We start from the raw sequence: 20,160 nt of genomic DNA on the forward strand, positions 1-20,160 counted from the left end.
AAACCAGGCAGTGTCCCGGGAGCGCACGCGCGCGTGCCCGCTTCCAACAACTAGGCCCAAGCCGCACAACGCGGCCCCGCGAGCGGATGCCAGCCACCCAGCCCCCCGTCCGTCCGATCGCCCCCCTTGACCGCTTAGGCTCACCTCAGATACGATTAGTTACGCTCTTTGTTCCTTCCGTAATCGTATCCGCCTTCGATTTGTTGCTGTGCTGCAGCTGCTGGCTGGCTGGCCATACTACTAGAGAGGGACGCCCTCTCCCTTCCTCTCGCTTCGCTTACACTTCTCCCCCTTCCCCCAACCCAAACCCAACACAATTCCCCCCGTGTCGCCTACACGCACTGGCCACGACCAAACCCTAGGCGCCGCCGCCCCCGGGGCCCTCAGGTACGCGCCTCTCGCCTATCCGCAGCCGGGGTTCCGACGCCGTCCGTGGCGCCGAGCGACTGAGAGATTCGCACTAGGGTTCGTTGCGATTTCGTTGCTCAGGGTGATTTATGTTTTTCTTTTGTTTTGGTTATTGTTCCTGTGCGTGATTGGATCAGGGCTGTCGTAGGGAGGAGAAGGAGGAGGAGATCGGTGAGGAGACAAGGGGATTTATGTCCCAGCGAGGGGACAGGGGCGAGGGGCACGCCAGGAGACCCGGCCGGTCCAGCAGCTTCGGCGGCCACCGCGGAGGCGGAGTCGGCGGCGCGGGCAAGGGCGGCGCGGGCTCCTCAGGCCAGCCTCCTCTCTCATCCAACCGCAGGTAAATTGCTGCCACTCCTCGTTGATTCTGATTGCCCTCTGTCTCTGCGCCGCACGATTGGTTTGATCTCGCCGGGGATGATAGGGTTTTGATGACAACCTTGGATCTCGATTGCAGCTTCAGAAAGCCTGGCAATGGCCACGGCGGGCACCAGAGGGTGGTGAACCAGCCCGACACCACTGGTTTCCAGCCTGCACCCGCGCCTGGCCCCCACCAAACTCCTGCGCGTCCCCCACCCGCGCCTCAGAATGCGGCCGTGCATGTTCCTGTCTCCGCGCCACGGCCGCAGCACCAAGGTGAGTGAGGTGTCCTGTTCTGCTATCTTGTATTGCGTTTGTAATGGTGCAGACATGACCTGATGTGTTCCTTTGCTTGATTGCACGTTTTTTTTTTGATTCACCAGATCCACAAGTGTCGTCTTCATCGTCTGCCAGCGAGAAGCAGACTAATCCGCCATTACCGAAAGCTACACATGCTGCTCCAAGGGCTCCACCAAAAAGCTCTAACCCACCGCTTCCTCAGGGAGGATCGAAAGGTTTGCCTCAATTTTCTTCAATGTTATATACGCTGGTACATGTTTTTACATGTGCATGGGGACCATCTATGGTGGCATTGCACACCTTTGCTCTGGCTATTGAGACCATATAGGATAGGGTGTACACTGCATGGTTAACCACCTTATTTTTCTTGTTGTTTATTTTGTTTCAGGAGAACCATCGAAGGGGTTTAACTTTCAGTTTGGTAGTATAAATATGAATGGGCTACCGGTACGATTTTGTTATCCCTGTTTCATCTCCAGCTTGGGACATGAAGCTCTATATTAGCAATTACCTTTTGCTTTCTACTTACATTACAACTATTAAATATAAAATTTTGTACAGCAATTTCCTGCCAGAACAAGCTCAGCTCCTCCAAACTTGGATGAACAAAAACGTAATCAGGTATCTTGTCTTCTCCTCTTGTTTATCTGATATTCTGATGTATTTAATTCTTATTTGTTGGTTCAGTGCTTGTTTATTGGACTGCTAGAACTTGCACAAATATTGATGTCCCATGACTAATTTGCCTTCCGGAGCACACAGCCAATTCCTTTTGCATGTGTTGTTGGTATTGATTTGATACGCGTTCTCAATCTGCCAGTGTTCTAAAAGATTCTATTTTATTTGTATGCCTTATTCAGGCACTTGTGGAGGAACTTAAGGTTACACCTGCCCCTGTGCAACCAGCTCCGAAACAGCAGCTGTTGCAGCAGCATCCGCAGCCACAGCAGAAGCAACAGCAGCAGCTGTCGCATCAACCGCAGCAGGTTCCCCAGCAGCCACAGCAGCAGTCGACAAGAAAGGAAGCTGTTGGTTCCAGCCAACCTAACTCCCTCAATCCCCATATTACATCACAAATGAAAAGAGATGTGCACCCATCTTCTTCTGTCCCCAATGTTACATCTCTTAGACCTACCGTTCAACCAATGCCTGGTGTTCAGATGCCGATCCCCTTTCACCACCCGCCGGCACAAGTTCCCTTGCAGTTTGGTGGTCATGGTGCACAACTGCAGCCTCAAGTCGTGCCCAGCTCATTTCAAATGTCAATGGGATTGACAGGCAGTAGTACACCGCAAGTCCCACAGCAGCTGTATGCCCCGACTCTGCAGCATCATCAATTGCAACAGCAAGCAATGATGCATCCTGGCCAGGGTATGGGTTATGTTCCTTCAGTTGCTCACCAATTCCCACAGCTGGGCAACATTCCTATGAGCATGGCATCACAATATCCTCAGCAACAGCCAAACAAGCATGCTGCTACACGTAAAACTACCGTAAAAATTACTCATCCAGACACTCATGAAGAGTTGAAGCTTGATAAGAGGATGGACTCTTCTGGGCAGAGAGCTGCACCGAATTTGACCCAACAATCCCAGCCTGTTGGTAGTTATGCTCCTCATATGGGCTTCTTCCATCAGCAACCGAATTCCTACAATCAGTCAGGAATGTATTACTCTACTCCAGCTGGTGTGAACCAAGTTGCTACTGGATCCTCGGGTCCTAGATTTAATTATCCCGTCACTCAGTCTGGGCAAGCGATGACATATATCAGTCCATCTGCAGCGCCTCCGGTCTCTGGTCAGTCCCAATATACAGTTAAACCGCACCCAGTTGGGTTGCTGACTGAAAAATCTCATGTCACAATAAGTGCTCCACCAGCTAAATCTGAGCCACCTAAGTTACGTGCTGCTGAGGATGCTGCGTCAAGTCGGCAAAAGGATAATGAAGTTGTTTCTGGGATCATTGTTTCTAGTAAATCAACCCTTGAGAAGGAGAGGAGTGATCCTTTAGTCACTGTGAAGCACTCCACTGTGATAAGCCCGTCCTTGCCAATGCCAACTCATGGTGCAAAACCACAAGCTTCAGTGACATCATCTCTTACTGCGAATTCAGTCTCACCTGTGGCTGGAGCTGATGGAAAAAGCGAAGAATCCATTCAAAGGACTGGATCATTTAAAGATAATAACAAGAACATTGTCACTAAAAAGGATGTCAGGAATTCATCTGAACCACCAAAAGTATGTTGTTGTTGGCCTCTTTCTGCCATGCTATGTTTGCATTTTTCCTAGTTTCGCATTTGCTTTTGTTCACATGTTTGTATGTTGTATTTTTTTCAGTTGGCTTCATCTGTTGAAGATAAGGTGCAAACTGTAAAGGTTGGAGATGGTGATCACCAGGAAACTAAGAACCTGAACAATGAGTTGGATTTGACCAGCTCATCTTCAGTCTCAACGGTTCCACTGGCAGCAAGGAGGATCATTCCAGGGGCTGATACAGCAAATGCTGACAGCACAGCAGTAACTGGTGAGATCTTTTAAATCTTTAGAATTGTACAGGGGTGCCTCTTAGTTTTTTCTAACTCATTTACTTTGGCAGCTGCTGATGTTCCTGGGACAGATAATAGCTCAAGAAGTCCATCTTCCGAGGGTACTGGTGAGCCTGCAGGAGTAGAAAGCTTTGCTGTTTCGGCTGTTGAATGTGACGAAAGCAAGCGGACTGACAAAGTTACAACAGATCCTAGCCAGGATATTATTTCTTCTGATGCTTCCAAACATGGATTGCCTGACACATGTGCAGTGGACCCTACTGAACAGGATTCAGCAGTGACTTCTAATACTGATGATTCTTATGCAGCACCTCTAGTAACTAATCAGGAGCAGTTGCTGAAAGATTCAGCTCCATCTGCTTCTGAGGAACAAGCTATGATGAATAACTCATCCAAGGATTCCGAGACTTCAGTACATTTTCTTGATGGCAATGCTGCAGATGTGACAACTTCTGGAACTTCAGAGCCTACTGTTCAAAGTTCGAATGATGAAGGTGACTCAGATATTAGTCCAGAATCAGACCTAGCTGTTTGTAATGTTCCTCTAGTCTCGTCTGAGGGACAACCGGAATCTGAGAGTAGGGAAGATGATCAACAGGCTGCTGCACCAATAATTTCAGTTCGACCAGTATCCAGGGAAAAGCCTAGTGTTGAGATCACCAGGACAAAGTCCGCAGCTGGGAAGAAGAAGAAGAAAAAGGAAATGCTTGCTAAGGCTGATGCTGCTGGGTCTTCAGATCTTTACAATGCATACAAAGGACCAGAAGAGAAGCCCGGAATTGTTGGTACTGTGGAGGGTGCTGATAGTTCTTCAACAGTTGATACAACTCATGGGCTGCCTGATGAACCAGAAAGGGATGCAAGTACAGCTGCAGATGATTGTAAGAAAAAAGTTGAGCCTGATGATTGGGAAGATGCTGCAGACATGTCTACTCCAAAGCTGCCATCAGATTCTGGAAACCAGGCTGGCATCACCCAAGTGTTAGATTCAGATACAACTGAAGCAAACGGCAGGAAGAAATACTCACGGGATTTTCTGTTGACTTTGCAACAGCACTGGACTGGTCTTCCTGTTGGATTTAAGATGAATGAAGCTGTCAATGCAATAATGAATAATTTGGCAGGAAAGTCTTATGTTGTTGACCGGGAACCTCACCCTAGTCCTGGAAGGGGTTTGGACCGCCCAACTTCTCGTGGTGACCGCCGTGGTGCTGCCATGGCTGACGACAGGTGGACTAAGGCGGGTATTCCTCTCAGTCCTGGTCGTGATGTTCACATGGACCTGGCAAATGGACCATCAATTATCAACTACCGTGGTAGCTCAGGAGGTAATCATGGTGTTTTAAGAAATCCACGTGGCCAACCATCAAATCAGTATGGTGGTGGGCTTCTTGCAGGACCCATGCATTCTGTTGGACCTCAAGTATCTCGCAGTGGCTCTGATGCTGATAGATGGCAGCAAAAGGGTCTCATGCCTTCTCCTGTTACACCCATGCAAGCAATGCACAAAGCAGAGAGGAAGTATGTTGTTGGCAAAGTTTCTGATGAGGAAGAGGCGAAGCAGAGGCAGTTGAAAGCTATTCTTAACAAGCTTACTCCGCAAAACTTTGAAAAACTTTTTGAACAAGTTAAGGAAGTCAACATTGACAGTGTAGAAACTCTTACTGGGGTCATTTCACAGATATTTGACAAAGCTTTGATGGAACCAACTTTCTGTGAAATGTATGCTAATTTTTGCTCCCATCTGGCTGGTGCCTTGCCTGACTTCAGTGAAGACAATGAAAAGATCACATTCAAAAGATTGCTTTTGAATAAATGCCAAGAGGAGTTTGAGAGGGGTGAAAGAGAAGAAGCTGAAGCTGATAAAACAGAAGAGGAAGGTGAGATTAAACAAACCAAAGAAGAACGGGAGGAAAAGAGGATCCGTGCTCGAAGGCGCATGCTGGGAAACATTAGGTTAATTGGAGAGTTGTACAAAAAGAAAATGTTGACGGAAAGGATTATGCATGAGTGCATTAAAAAGTTGTTTGGAAATCATGATAATCCCGATGAGGAGAACATTGAAGCACTATGCAAATTGATGAGTACAATTGGTGAGATGATTGATCATGTAAAGGCAAAGGAGCACATGGATGCCTATTTTGCTAGGATGGAGAATATGTCAACTAGTCAGAAGTTGTCTTCTCGTGTAAGGTTTATGCTGAGAGATTCAATTGACCTCAGGAGAAATAAATGGCAGCAGAGGCGTAAAGTTGAAGGTCCCAAGAAGATTGAGGAGGTTCACAGAGATGCAGCTCAAGAAAGACATGCTCAGTCGAGTAGGTTAGGGCGTGGTCCAGCTGTTAGTTCTGTTCCAAGAAGAGGAGCACCTCCTATGGATTATGGCCCCCGTGGATCATCTGCATTAGCATCCCCAAGTTCTCATCAAGGGAGCATTCGAGGAATGCCTCCACAGTCACGTGGTTCACAAGACATCCGATATGAGGAAAGGCACCAGTTTGACAATAGAACTGTTCTTCCCCAGCGGGCAGTCAAGGATGAAGCTATCACTCTTGGGCCACAAGGTGGCCTTGCTAGGGGTATGTCTATAAGAGGGCAGCCACCAGTATCAAATACTGAACTTCCTTCTGTTATTGACCACCGGAGGATAGTATCTGGTTCTAATGGTTATAACTCTGCGGCTGATTGGACATCATCATCTGGAAGAGAAGATTCTAGCTCAAGAATTCCAGATCGAACCTCTGGCCGAACTCCTGCTTCTAGTCAATCTGCTGGACCTTCACAGAGACCTGCCAGCCAGGAAGGCCGTTCAGGAAGTAAATCATATTCTGAGGATGAATTGAGAGAAAAATCTGTTTCGGCCATTCGGGAATATTACAGGTAATACTTCTAATTTTTTTACAGTTCATAAGCTTTTCACTGTTGATAGGTAGGCCCACGTTTTACTATGCTAGGTTAAAATGTCTTTATATTACTGCATTTTCGTTTTCTTATCACAAATTCCAGAGTTAATTTACTCATGTTCCTGAGATTAGGTTGCATATTCATGGGTTTTGAGGTGTTGTGGCGTCCTGTGGCGCTGGGGGTACGCCTGGATGCCTAGGCGCCTTCTAGGTGATGCCTAGGCAACATGGCGTAACTAAAACCCTGTGGCGTCCTGCAACGCCTGGGATATGCCTCAACGCCTAGGCAACAACTCAAAAACCATGGGCATATTGTTCTTACGTATTGGAGTGTACACTACATTTAGAAACAGCTGAGGAAACGTGTTACTACTCCCAGAGAGAGTTCTACTCCAGAGATATCTACAATCGTTGACTATGTTTATGAAATTAATATTATGGTTTGAGGCTTTCCTTGTACTGTTTGTTTTATCTAGTATATATGGATTGAGGCTTTCCTTGTACTGTTTGTTTTATCTAGTATATTGTATAATTATAATTCTCCTGTATGTCATAAAGAGGTAGTTCTAGCACCCTGCACTGTCCAATTTTCTTTCTAACATTATATGCTTCTGTTTGGGCAGTGCAAAAGATGAAAAGGAGGTTGCTTTGTGTATTGTGGAGTTGAATGCTCCAAGTTTTTATCCTTCTGTTGTATCACTTTGGGTAAATGATTCCTTTGAGAGAAAAGACATGGAAAGAGAGTTGTTGGCTAAACTTCTCGTCAGCCTTTGCAGTGGTCGACATAATTTGTTGAGCAAGCAACAACTCAGTGATGGGTAGGTGCTTTCTCATACTTTCTACTATATTGCCATTCTGTCTGCACTGTATTATTACTGACTAAATGATTATTATTTTAGCCTTTCATCTGTTCTTGCCTCATTGGAAGATACTCTAAGTGATGCTCCAAGGGCCACCGAATACCTTGGACGACTTCTTGCAAGGTTTGTGGAGGAAAGCGTACTGCTTTTGCAAGAGGTAGGTAAATTGATTCAAGAAGGTGGAGAAGAACCTGGGTACCTAATACAAGATGGTATTGCGGCCGACATCCTTGGTGCAGTTCTGGATTCCATAAAATCAGACAAAGGGGATTCATTCTTGAATGAGGTTAAGTCAACTTCAAGTTTAAAGTTGGTTGATTTCAGACCACAACATCTTAAGCGATCAAAGTTGGACGCCTTCATGTAGGCACATAATTTATTGTTACCTGGTAAGTCTGTTCTAGTCCAGGTGTAAATATTGTTATTGGCTAGTTCTTTGATCTGAAGACTTAACCTTGAACTAAATATTCTGAACTACTCTTCTGATGACAGATTACCAACGGGTGCAGTCACCAAGCAGATTACTTTCTTCGCACCCATCGGCCTTTTTGATGTACTGTAAAACATCCCTCTGATGCTGCTCCTACTTGCTGTATCTGACCATACACTATTTATAAGATGGAAGGGGATGGGTCACCCATTTTTTCAGAGTTGATGCTGGTTGTAAGCTACTGTCAATGAAGGGTCGTGGATGGCTGAAGCAGTTAGCTAGGCCCCCATAAGAGTATCAGGGAATATTTTTGTGATCACAGGGAGAAGTCTGCTAACCAATATTAGTTGGTAGTCGGGGGAACTGTAGGTTGAACTTAATGCCTCCTGCGGGCTTCTGACCAAATATTCCTTTGTGATCAGAATTGATAGTTGGTTAACTTAGCGGCATTTTCCTGATAGCCAATGTTTCCTGTGACGGTCTGATTATGTTAATCTTGCTTAAATTTTGCTGTAATTTGCTATTTTTTTCTTTTTTTTTTGTATTTATTGGGAACTGATGCCTCGGATTCTCTAATGTATGTATGGGCGGGGTTCAGGCTGTCAGTCACTTAAGTGCCATCCCTGTTTCTCATTTCGGTTCAGCCCTAGGGTGGTACCTGGTACGTCCTGGGGTGTTTCTCATTTCGTTCATGGTACGTCTAGGGGTGTTTCTCATTTCGTTTCATCCTTGGCTGGCACGTCATGGTGATTACGCCATTTTGGTTATGTTTATTGAATTAGTTTATACATCTTCATGTGTTCCTCTACTGTTTCGTAAACAAGTAAACAATGTTCCTCCACTGAACTAGTTTCCTCATTTGACTTGTTTCTTCATGGTCTTTGCATCTTTTTTTTTTTTGACAAGATGGTCTTTGCATCTAGGTTGGAGCCACCTTGTGTCTTGGACTTCTTGCGTGTCTTCTAATGTCTTAAGGTGTTTTGATTATCCGGATCATCATTTGCCTAAGGCCAAGTCCACCTTGATCCATTTGAATTATACCTTAGAAAACAAAATTAGTCCAAATGGTCATTTTGTCCATCAAACACTAAAATCAAACTTAATGGCCCATAGGCTCATTTTCCCTACAATAGTGTCCATTCTTAACTTATTTTGTATGTGCTTTGCTTCAATTTTTTTTTTCAATGGATGCATGGTTGTCAAACACTCTATACTACTTATTCCATTTAGGAGTTGATCTCAAATTTAAATTTCATGGTTGTTTCTCAACTCATTATAACACTCAAAGGCATGCACTTCCATTCTTTACTTCTTGTTTCTATGTTCCTTCAGATTAACCGGTATTAAGTTGTTCTGGTTGTGATCCTTTGTGAAAAATTAAATTCCAATAGTGGTGCTGCAATGCTCGGCACCCAAGGGTAATGGCGTATGTTTTAGAATTAATATTTAGACTAGGTAAATGTCCGTGCGTTGCAACGGGAAAATAATATAACATGATAATATAAGTATAAACATGTCTTATATTGTTATTTTAAAAATAACATTTCCAGAAGAAGATGTTTGCAATATCACTTTTACATGAATCTTCATAAACGATGAACAATTAGAGCATGAGTAGCAAAACTAACACAAAGAGTTTTTGGACTCGCAGCTTGACATTGTGTCGATGCTGCGGTATATGCAGTCGAAATGAACCTTCAGAGCTGCAAGTTTTGTCATAAGATGATTTCTAGAGGTTAACCCCAAATTAAGTAATCAAGTGGGAAAATATGTTGTTGATCAACTCCAACAGTATGCTAAAAGTACTTGGCATCCTATGATTTTTGCTAAAACCACAAAAAACAGCCTCCAACAAGTTGGCAAAACTACTTGACAATTTTGTGAGCTTGACAAAATTTCCACTTCACTTGGCAAATATGTCAAGTCCTCTATCACTTGGCATCACGTGTATCCCAATTTGGCAACTAGTTTTGTCAACTTGTTGGAGGCTTAATTTTATGATTTTGGTAAAAACCCTAGGATGCCAAATTCTTTTGCCAAGGCAAAATAGCAAACTGTTGGAGAAGACTTCTTTTTTCAGGCCTTGTTTAGTTCACCTAAAAATCAAAATCTATTCAAGATTCCCCGTCACATCGAAGGTTACGCCACATGCATGGAGTATTAAATATAGACGAAAATAAAAACTAGTTACATAGTTTACCCGTAAATCACGAGATGAATTTTTTAAGCTTAGTTACTTTATAATTGAATAATGTTTGTCAAATAAAAACGAAAGTGCTACAGTTTTCGGAACTAAACAAGGCCTCACTTGACAATTGGTTTTGAGACAAAACTGTTGGAGTTGCTAGCATCGGTCCACTTTGGACAAGATGATCTAGTGGCAGTAGCACTGTCGGTAAAGAGAGGAGGAGACTAGGAGAGCGTCAGAGGCGACCAACAAGTGCTGGAATGACCTGTCAAAAAAAAAAAAAGAGAAGTGACAATTCCCCATCCCACCTATCCACGGGCCACGGAACGCCGGCGGCGACGCGAATACGCGATGGCCTCGCCGGAACAGCCCAGTGCCAAGCGTATCAACGCGCCGGTGACGCCGTCCCCGCTTTGGCGCCTCAACGACGACCTCCTCGCGGATATCTTCCTCCGCCTGCCCACCCTCGCCGATGTAGGGCGCGCCGCCACTGCCTGCGCCTCCTTCCGACGCGTCGTCACCGACCGCACCTTCCTCCGCCGCCTCCACTCCGTCCACCCGGTGCCCCTCCTCGGCTTACTGCTCTTCTCATCGGTCCACCCGGCGGAGCCGCCCCACTCCTCCGCGCCCTATGCGCGAGCTCTGCGGCGGGGCGCCGACCTCTCCTTCTCCTTCGTCCCCTGCGCCGGCCGCTGGATCCCGGTCGACGCCCGCGACGGCCGCGTCCTCCTGGAGCGCGAGGCCATGGGCGGCGACTTTGCCGTGTGCGACCCTGTGTTCCGGCGATATCTCTTTCTCCCCCATATCCCCGGGCACCCAGCCGCTCGTCTGAAGCCGTTCCTCGTCCCCGCCAGTGACGAGGACGCGGAGACGTCGTTCAGGGTGGTCTGCGTGGTGGAGCGCAAACCTGGACAGCTGGTCGCCTTCGTCTTCTCTTCGGACACCGGACGATGGGGAAGTCTGGCCGTGGATTTCAGCGTGCACCCCTCTTTCAATTTTTCATGGTCCTCCTACGCTTTCGGCAGCTGCTACTGGCAGGTGACTGGGACTAACAAATTCCTTGTGCTCGACACGCGTTCCATGGTGTTCTCCTCCTTTGACATCCCGTCTGGTCACGGCCAGCAAGATTCTGTCATTGTGGAGGCAGCGGAAGGCAGAATTGGAATGTTCACTCTCAAGAACAGCATGATCTCCGCTGCATCTTACCTCGTTTATGCTGTTCGGGTAATCCACGAAGAAGGCAACAGCCTTTGGCAGCTTGAGAGGAGAGTCAGGTTGCCGTCCCAATATATTTTCAGCTTTGCAGATGCAACGGATAAGCACTTGCTTCTTCGTGGGATTCCATGGAATTGGCACCTGGAGCCTTCTACTCATGGCGTTGACATAGGATACTTCTCTGTTGAGTTTGAGTCTATGCAGGTTGAGAAAATTTGTGGCCTCAGGAACCTTCTATATGCCAAACAGTACACTGGTTTTCCACCGTCATTGTGCCTACCAAGAATATGAAGTGGTAAACTTTCTATCCAACTTTTCCATGCTTCTTGTATAAGGTTTGCAGACAATGGGCAGTTGCTCATGTGATTCAGAGTCTGTTTTGGCATGAAAACTTACTTATCTGGTCATCCAGTGTTTGGTAATTTGGTAAATGTCTTTTGGTTTGAGTGGAATGGGAAATAAGAGTACCAATGATTTTTTGTTTTGGACTTGCAATATTGTTAAGTGCTTGTTCTACACTTTAATTCGCTAGTGGGCTAGTGGCCTATAGTTTAGAGTTCAGTTGGGAATGTATGAACAGATACGTTTTCTGTAGGATCTTTTAGTCGCTTTGCCACATGACACATTGAAATTTAAGCGTGTAAGGCGGAAAAAGGGTGCGGATGTGTTTGTGATGTTCTTTGTATATGCTAACAAACTATGAGCTAATGCATAGAGAATAGCAGGCTGAACTGCAGTCGCAGTGCTAGTGTCCTTGGTTGTAATCACGAATGCATTGCTAATAATATCTCGTAGTTGTTTGGTTCTTGCTGGTGTTTTGTTATGCTTTAGTATTATCAATAAGTATGCATTAGTTCTCTTAGTAGTTATCCATACGGATGAAATAAAGTTTCTTTGAACTGGACTTCAATATATTTGGGACTGGGGCATCTCGTTGTGGTACTGTCGATCTAGAAAGAACTTGTTCTTGGGTCCTTCTTCCCACCTGATGATCCTAGTATTGTAAACTTTGTTCTATGTTCTCATACTTGATACTATTGTGAAGGTGACTACACAAGGTGAATGAAGTGTGCTGGCTATCCACAGTAATCTGGTGGTTTAGAAAGGAAGCAAAGGATTCATGTATGAACTACTAGCAGGGTCATTAAGGAGTGAGGACTTAAGGACTGAGGAGCTGTTGGATGGTCTGTTTTTCAGTCCTTTAGGGTGTGTTTGGATGCAGCCCTGGCCTGGAGCGCCCGCTGGTGTAGGCAACTTTCCCGTGCCGCTATCCAAGCATGCCCTTATATTTCTTCGTCATGCCAATATTTTGACGTGATTTTGCATCCACTTCTAACAGAGTTTTGATGCTATGCTGCATCATATCCTGGAAGGCTGGAAATGTTTATTTGGTGCTCGGCATCTCTCTGAACTTGATGATTTTTTTCTCAAAGCGGACACCAGTCTTTGTTTAATGGACTTAGCGTGTGCTGTTACGTGCTGTTATTAGCCGCTGTTTGCTATAAAGATGGTTCATGTAACAATGTGGATTGTACCTATGGCAACAAGAATGTTGAGAATGATGATTCGAATGATAAGATGACAAATATTATTCTCGTTTATTGATATGAGAACTTATTAATGTTATTGTTTTAGAGCAACTCCAAGAGCTAATGGAAATTTAGCTCTCTAAACTGGCTGTCTAAAATAATATACTCTTGAAATAGATATGGTCCACAACAGACTTCTCTAATTCAGACTTTTTTTTGGGAAGTCACCACGTCAGCACTAATTCAATCAATTTTGATTGAGTCCGTCATTTTTTAGGCTTCAAAATATGTGTCGGCCCGAAAAACAACACAAGTTATTTGTGCTGCGTTCTTCGTCACCAGATGCCTAGACGTGAATGATACGAACAATAGAGCGGTCACTTGATTGGACACATGAATGATGCACGGTGCAGCAAAATTTAATTGTTCCTGTCACAAGTTGAAGGAAAAAAGGGGCTACAAGGGTGCAAGAAATGGCTGGACGCTATGGTACAAGGCCTTGTTTAAATCCTTTTTTTTTTTGAATTTTGACACTTTACCACTTTTGTTTTAACTAGCAAAATATGCCCGTGCGTTGCTACGGGAGCAAATAGATGTTTGTAGAAAATGAGCACTCTGTTATATTTTGTGTTTTATCTTTTTTTATTAAATTTGATAATTTTTAAGCTTTTAAAACTGACTTTGAAGGAGACTGTCCATATATAGTTTATATACATGCTCTTAGGCTTTTTAGGATTTGTATTTCACGCGCAATGGCACCTTATACTCTCTAGTTGAAAGGAGCCTAATATTGAATTATAATTTCTAGTTTGATTTTGATTTTATATAGATTGTATAAGTTTCTGTCAATTTGTGCATTGTTCGTGAAAAGATAAGAAGCTAACAATACACTTTTTATTGGTAAGCCGAAGTCTATGTAAATATTGAGATTGATTTTTATTGTGCGTTGCAACAGGAGAAAAGCATCAAATGACCATAGAAAGTTATAACATAATATTACATTCTATTTATAGTTATGTTTTTTATAAAATTTAAAGTCCATAATTTATTTTATTGATAACCATGACATCTATAGTATTAGATAGTTAATATTTAAAATAATATATAGCTCGGAGAGATATTTATTTAATAATAAAAATAGAAATTAGTCAAACCTTCTCTTACTTTAATATTACCTCTTAATATACCACAGTATTATGTTAAAACATGAGAAGTTTGTTGGTAGCTTTATTTTTTTTATTTAGATTAGGATTTCTATGAAATAAGATATATCAGTTAAATGTATGTAGATTATAAACACATGGGTTAAATGTATGTAGATTATAAACTTATGGACTTATAAAGTGTTCATATGACATAACAACATACCATGTAAAGGTAGTGCAAGCATCCTCAAGCATAAATTTAGTTAAATTAGTAAATCAGTGAGATATACAGGAATTGTGTTAAAACATTTACCACAAATCAAGCATCACATTAAATAGGCTATTGTAAAATTTTTATAATAATTGGAGCAAGATAACTACAATTTTAGTTTTACACTAAAAAGCATAGGCAAGCATCTACCAGCAAAAAAAATATACTAAAATTTTTCATATTTTTTGTTTACTATATGGATCTAAATATGTGGAGCTGAACAAAATTTGTTTTATAATTTTTAGATTTTTCTATGAATTATTATATATTTATTAATTTTTATAGGAGATTTTGCATTATGAAATAGTATATGTACGGGCCGATTGATGCGGTCGGTGCTGACAAATTTGCATTTAGGACCTTGTACTTTTTATTTTTAATATACTTTAATGTGTATAGGAGATTTTATATTGGGACCCTTAGGAAAACTTTTATTCTTTTTTTCCTCCTACATCTACCAGCGCCGATTGATTCAAAAGAAGCGGACATGACGGATGACGGATAGAAGGTAGACAGATTGAAATTTTCTCCTTTTATAAATAGGTATAGATTTGACAAACATTACCTAATCGGAGTAATTAGGCTTAAAAGATTCATCTCGCGATTTACAGGTACAGTGTGCAATTAGTTATTTTTTTATCTATATTTAATGCTTCATTATGTGCCACAAGATTCAATGTAACGATGAATCTTGTAAACTTTTAGGTTTTTAAGTGCATCTAAATAAAGCCTTAATTTGCTTATGCTTTGTTAGTAGAAATTGTAATAGGTTAGCTCATGAGTGTGTTAAATTGGTTTCTCGTGGCAATCCGGTGGAAGAGTGGCTGTTAGCTCCACAAGGCTTACGAGTTATCATTGATGATGATTGTAACCTTGCTCATGGCTAATATAAACTCCGGTTAATCTAAAAAAAAGCCTTAATTTGCCTACCGGAAAAAAGGGGATGGCCAGCCATGTATTTTACAGATGCTGCGAGTCTGTTGGATAAGAGTCTGGCAAGTTTGCCAATGGATCGAGTACCAAGTGGAGGGCGTAAGGGTTCTCTCAACCGAAGAGTTTGTGCTTTGATTCATCAGATTCTGAATCTGAAGGTAACAGCACATTCAGTTTCGTTGATACAATTTTTGACATTTTATAACTCAAAAAATGCTCCCGATCTGCATTTATGATTGAACTCTTGACATTTTAGACATACCTTGTATGACATGTTTACTGTTCTGTTGCCTAGTATTTATTACTGTAAGGAGTTCTCTAGGACATTCAGGATATAAAAAATACCTCACATGATTGTAATGATCATTGTTTTTTTTTATTCCAATACCATGGCAGTGCCCGTCAGCTTTCTTGGTAGGCTTGGTATACTTGATATATTACTAAGGAAAACCTGGTTGCCGATGAATTTTTCTAACTGCCATTTAGTTTTTATTTTGCAGTATACACATTCACTCTCTAGTCGTTGACACCAATTAAGTGTTGACATGCATCATTTTGATTGGAAAGCATACTACAAAAAACTCTTTGAGTCTTGAATCATGATTGATCAGTGTGTGTGTGACCGATTCCACGTGATAACAATTGGACTGCATTACATCTGGTAAGAGAAAAATATAGTGCCTCCTGTTAACCGCATGCATATATGCTGTACTTCTTCAGTATTTTGATAAGAGCAAAATAAGGAACCCCATTACATCAAGATAATTCTAAAATCTATAATGTAGATGAATGTTACTGCACATGAAGAATGTAATGCATGGCTGAAACCTGCAGCACTCATATAGTGCCTCCTGTTTCTAGGATTCATAGAAGAGATTACTCCAGTTCACTCAAAGTCAAATGGGCAGGCTTCATCTGAGAGCCTAAAACTGGTGTAAAGGCTTCATCGTTTTCTAAAGGTATGCATGCACAATGTTAATACACATCATCATCTTCAAAAGGTACTTAAATATTCATGCTAGAGATCAGGGTATTTACCTCTGCTGTTGTTACATCTCTGTGATTTGTTATATTCTCAGTGTTAATCTATATTTATCTCCCTTCTTAGGAGAGGCAAGCAAAGGAAAGGCATATAGTGGTGACAAAGGTGGAAAGGGTTGCCTACTAATCTGATGCAGAATTGAAGCTGGAGCTGGGTCAGTAACCTTCAGTGAAAATTTCAAAATGCAGCTATTTTGATGCTCTATATGCTAAAATTGACTATTGGTGATGGGAGGCTAAGATTTTCAACCTCACTTGAAGTCCATTATAGACTCAAACTGTAGCAGCCCATTAGTGAAAAGAAGGCCAACTTATGTGGTGTGGTAATTTCCCCGGTGCATTTTGGTGACTCCACACATTCAGGAGAGTTTGGGACCTCAAAACAGAACCCATGCTGCTTAGCTTTGGGAGTCCTTTATCATTCTGCTCAGTTTTCTTCACCATGAGAACTAAGCTTAGAGAGAATTTGTATTGAGAATAGACTGTTTTCCTCACTGTATCTTTAGAATCAAGCAGTGTTTCTACAAGGACTAGACAGTGGTTTATGAGAAATTTGGAATCTGTCCTTGTTTGCTGCCTCCAATGTATCTTTAGTGGATTAATTTCTCTACTGGTCTTGTGACTTTTCCCGCATAATTTTCCACTTAAATAATCTTGCCACTCCCATTTGTATATAATCTGATTCTTGATCTTAAATTGGTCACTTTGCCTGCTACTTAAACCATGGTATTCTCGCGTCTTGTTAATGGGCGTGCTTAGAGTTTGATATTCTGCCATTCATGGGATCTTATTTCTGCAGTCAGCTTATTCTTGCAAATATCTATTTCAGAAGCCTCAGATAGTGGGTGGGTGTTGTTGATTAGCAACTTGCTTGTCGATAGATGTATGCACAACATAGGAGAATTTTGCTATATATTTGTGTTGTTCCACCACGTATTTAGCACTCAAATGTCATCGTATATGGTATATGGTTATGTAAAATGCTTTGTGTAAATTCTGAAATGCACAACAATCTGATTTCCATGAGCCCTTCTCTAACTGAACCATGTAAGCTAATCCTGCGAGTTTCTCATGCAATGGCATGTGTGGAAAAAATCTTATTGTTCTTATAATTGGTTGCAGATATCCCACCAAATTGTAGAATGCTAATGAACTGTGAAGGAGCTGAACTCTTGCAAGAAATTCATGAGCATATGGCTATCTTTTCAGAGGACCCCGAGATCAAAATTCCTGAGTAAGAATGTTTCATATTTATCATTTGTTATACCCTACTAATCATTTTCTGAGCTATGATCACATCTCTGAGCTCTTTGGCTAGTTTACTCTATCATGTTGCTTTTGTAGGTCATTTGACAAAGCTTTCCAATATGCAAAAGATGGAAAACATTTCACAACTGCGAACTCTTCAAAACAAGCCCTGGAGTATCCTAATATTCTAAATACATTAGAACTTGCATCTATTTTGAGTTCAAACAAGCATGGTATCAGTGATTCAGTTCTGTTCCTTAGCTAGTTGCTGGAGAACTCTAAAAAAAATGCGGGGTCGATGATAGCGAGGTTTGTTACTCAGTTTCTTCTTCCTTTCCTTACATTTTCGATATCACACACACCAGCCTCATCTAACTCGACCATTGTGGTGTGCTTGCAACAGATATGCATGATAGCAAATATTGGGCCTGAGACCATTGAAGAGATTTATGCACTAGTGCCATCTCTCAAGGTCAGCCTCTTGTCACTTCCATTACTTTGGCATTTTGAACAAAAACAACATCTAATGCTTCCTTAACCAAAATTTGTGGTCGAGACCATTAGGTCACTAACCGAAGGTCCGATTACTGAGGTTTTTGCTGGTCTCGCTAACATAAAAACTGCCAATTGAATCTACAACGGAACTAGGCAGGTATAGTAGTACCATTGCTACAGATACTCGAATAGCACCTCTATCCTTGATTGTTCACCTTTCTTACTGGTCTCCATTGCCTCCCAATCTGAAGCAGCCATGTTTCTGATCAAGGTGTTAAAAGGGTGATATATCCAACTCCTCATTCTTAGCTTGTTCGGTTGTGTAGGATATGTCCATGTACATTTTCTGTTTCTTTCTTGTATTGTAGTCCACGGCTGCATGTTGGCATGCCGGTTAGTTAGGGGCTGCGGCTCATTACTTGTAACACAATCTAGGTTGTACCCTACCAGTATATAACATGTACCCGAGTACCTATGAGAGGTATCTCGTTCCATCTACTTTCACATGGTAATCAGAGCCTTTCTCCACACGGAATTCCGCAATGGCGTTTACTTCTTCCTCCTCCGGTGCTCCTGCTGTTCCCTCCTTCGCCGGGTTCATTCCGGTGAGCGAGAAGCTGACGCGCACCAACTTCGCATCCTGGAAGGCGCAAGTGGTGTCTGCCCTGAAAGGTGCCCAGCTCTTCAAGTACGTCAATCCGGCAGTGAAACCGCCGCCCGAGTTCGTTGTCAAGAAGGAGGACGATAAGGAGCAGTCTGTGACCAACCCTGACCACGACCAGTGGGTCGCCAAGGACCAGATGGTCCTGAATTTTATTCTCTCTAATCTGTCGAAAGAGATTTTGGCTCAGGTTAATGACGAGGTCACCGCTGCTGGGGCCTAGACGGCGATCCAGGGCCTCTTCGCCGCGCAGTCCCGCGCGCGCATCATCGCCACCAGGATGGCCCTGGCCACTACCTCCAAAGGGTCATCCACTGTGGCCGACTACTATGTCAAGATGAAGGGGCTCACAGATGACATGGCATCTGCTGGGCGTCGGCTCGAAGATGATGAGCTGATCTCCTACATTCTCACCGGGCTAGATAGCAACTTCAATCCGGTGGTGACTGCGGTGTCAAACAGCATTGAGCCCATCTCCGTGACTGAGTTGTACACGCAGCTGGTCAGTCACGAGCAGCGTTTGGAGATGCAATCTGGTGGCGGACAGCAGTCCTCCGTGAACCTTGCCGCCAAAGGGAACCGCGGCGGCAACACCAACAACTTCAACAACTTTCCGCGCGGAAAAGGAGGTCGCGGCGGGTTCGTTCGCGGTGGCAAGAGCGGCCGTGGTGGCAGTCGCCCTCCCGCCGCACCGTTCCAGCCTGGGGTCTTTTGCCAGCTGTGCAAGAAGGAGGGTCATACCATGATCAACTGCTTCAAACGGTATGATGCCACCTTCGTCCCACCCTCGCAGAAGTCTGCCTCGTCCGCGATGACATCCTCCTACGGTGTAGATACCAATTGGTATCTTGACTCGGGAGCCACTGATCACATCACTGGCGAACTCGAGAAACTCTCCACGCGTGACCGCTACCATGGTGGTGAACAAGTTCATGCCGCCAATGGATCTGGTATGGAAATTCGTCACATCGGTCACAGTACTTTACATTCCCAAACTAGAGATATTCATCTAAATAATATCCTTCATGTTCCTTCTGCTCATAAAAACTTGTTATCTGTTAATCGTATTGCTAAGGATAACAATGCCTTTTTGGAATTTCATCCAAACCATTTCTCTGTTAAGGAACTGGAGATGAGGAAAACACTTCTCACAGGCCGATGTGAAGGCGGTCTTTACCCCTTGAAGTCTTCATCAAATCAAATCAGGAATAAACAAGCCTATGGTGTTGTGAAGCCGTCAACATCCCTGTGGCATTCTAGACTAGGACATGCATCCACTCGAGTCGTTCAGCATGTACTTAGTCGAAACAATTTACCATTCGTTAGGGATTCGGAGAATAAAACTGTATGCGATGCATGCCAATGTGGCAAGAGCCACCAATTACCCTATTCATTGTCTTCTCGTGTTTCTTCTGGTCCTTTGGATCTCATTCACTCGGATGTGTGGGGGCTGGCACCAACCTCTGTTGGGCGTCATTGTTATTATGTTAGCTTCATTGATGACTACAGTAAATTCACTTGGATCTACCTTCTGCGTTTTAAATCGCAAGTCTTCCAATGCTTTACTGATTTCCAGAAACTCATAGAACGACAACTTAACAAAAAGATACTCACTGTCCAAACCGACT

At 43.1% G+C, this 20,160-nt stretch overlaps 2 protein-coding genes and 1 pseudogene across 2 annotated transcripts; all 3 read left to right on the forward strand.

The window, feature by feature from the left end:
• On the forward strand, window positions 211-8,415 carry LOC8081737 (eukaryotic translation initiation factor 4G). The gene is made up of 12 exons (XM_002460800.2): window positions 211-387; window positions 546-748; window positions 866-1,044; window positions 1,152-1,283; window positions 1,457-1,515; window positions 1,630-1,689; window positions 1,929-3,305; window positions 3,405-3,591; window positions 3,664-6,493; window positions 7,140-7,334; window positions 7,416-7,765; window positions 7,869-8,415. The coding sequence occupies exons 2-11, from the start codon at window positions 600-602 to the stop codon at window positions 7,741-7,743; spliced, it is 5,496 nt and encodes a 1,831-aa protein (XP_002460845.2). The 5' UTR covers window positions 211-387; window positions 546-599; the 3' UTR covers window positions 7,744-7,765; window positions 7,869-8,415.
• Window positions 10,122-12,814, forward strand: LOC8081738. The gene is made up of 2 exons (XM_002460801.2): window positions 10,122-11,504; window positions 12,255-12,814. Exon 1 carries the CDS (start codon window positions 10,346-10,348, stop codon window positions 11,498-11,500), a length of 1,155 nt encoding a protein of 384 aa, XP_002460846.1. The 5' UTR covers window positions 10,122-10,345; the 3' UTR covers window positions 11,501-11,504; window positions 12,255-12,814.
• On the forward strand, window positions 15,162-18,269 carry LOC110432780 (annotated as a pseudogene).

This window comes from Sorghum bicolor, chromosome 2, assembly GCF_000003195.3.
Source record: "Sorghum bicolor cultivar BTx623 chromosome 2, Sorghum_bicolor_NCBIv3, whole genome shotgun sequence".
Taxonomy (NCBI): domain Eukaryota; kingdom Viridiplantae; phylum Streptophyta; class Magnoliopsida; order Poales; family Poaceae; genus Sorghum; species Sorghum bicolor.

Excerpts from the sequence above, each read along its gene's own strand:
- LOC8081738 (XM_002460801.2), top strand. The coding sequence starts at position 10,346 with ATGGCCTCGCCGGAACAGCCCAGTGCCAAGCGTATCAACGCGCCGGTG.
- LOC8081737 (XM_002460800.2), top strand. The coding sequence starts at position 600 with ATGTCCCAGCGAGGGGACAGGGGCGAGGGGCACGCCAGGAGACCCGGC. Across the intron at positions 1,690-1,928 it reads ATGAACAAAAACGTAATCAG|GCACTTGTGGAGGAACTTAA; the intron begins GTATCTTGTCTT and ends TGCCTTATTCAG. Across the intron at positions 3,592-3,663 it reads TGACAGCACAGCAGTAACTG|CTGCTGATGTTCCTGGGACA; the intron begins GTGAGATCTTTT and ends TTACTTTGGCAG.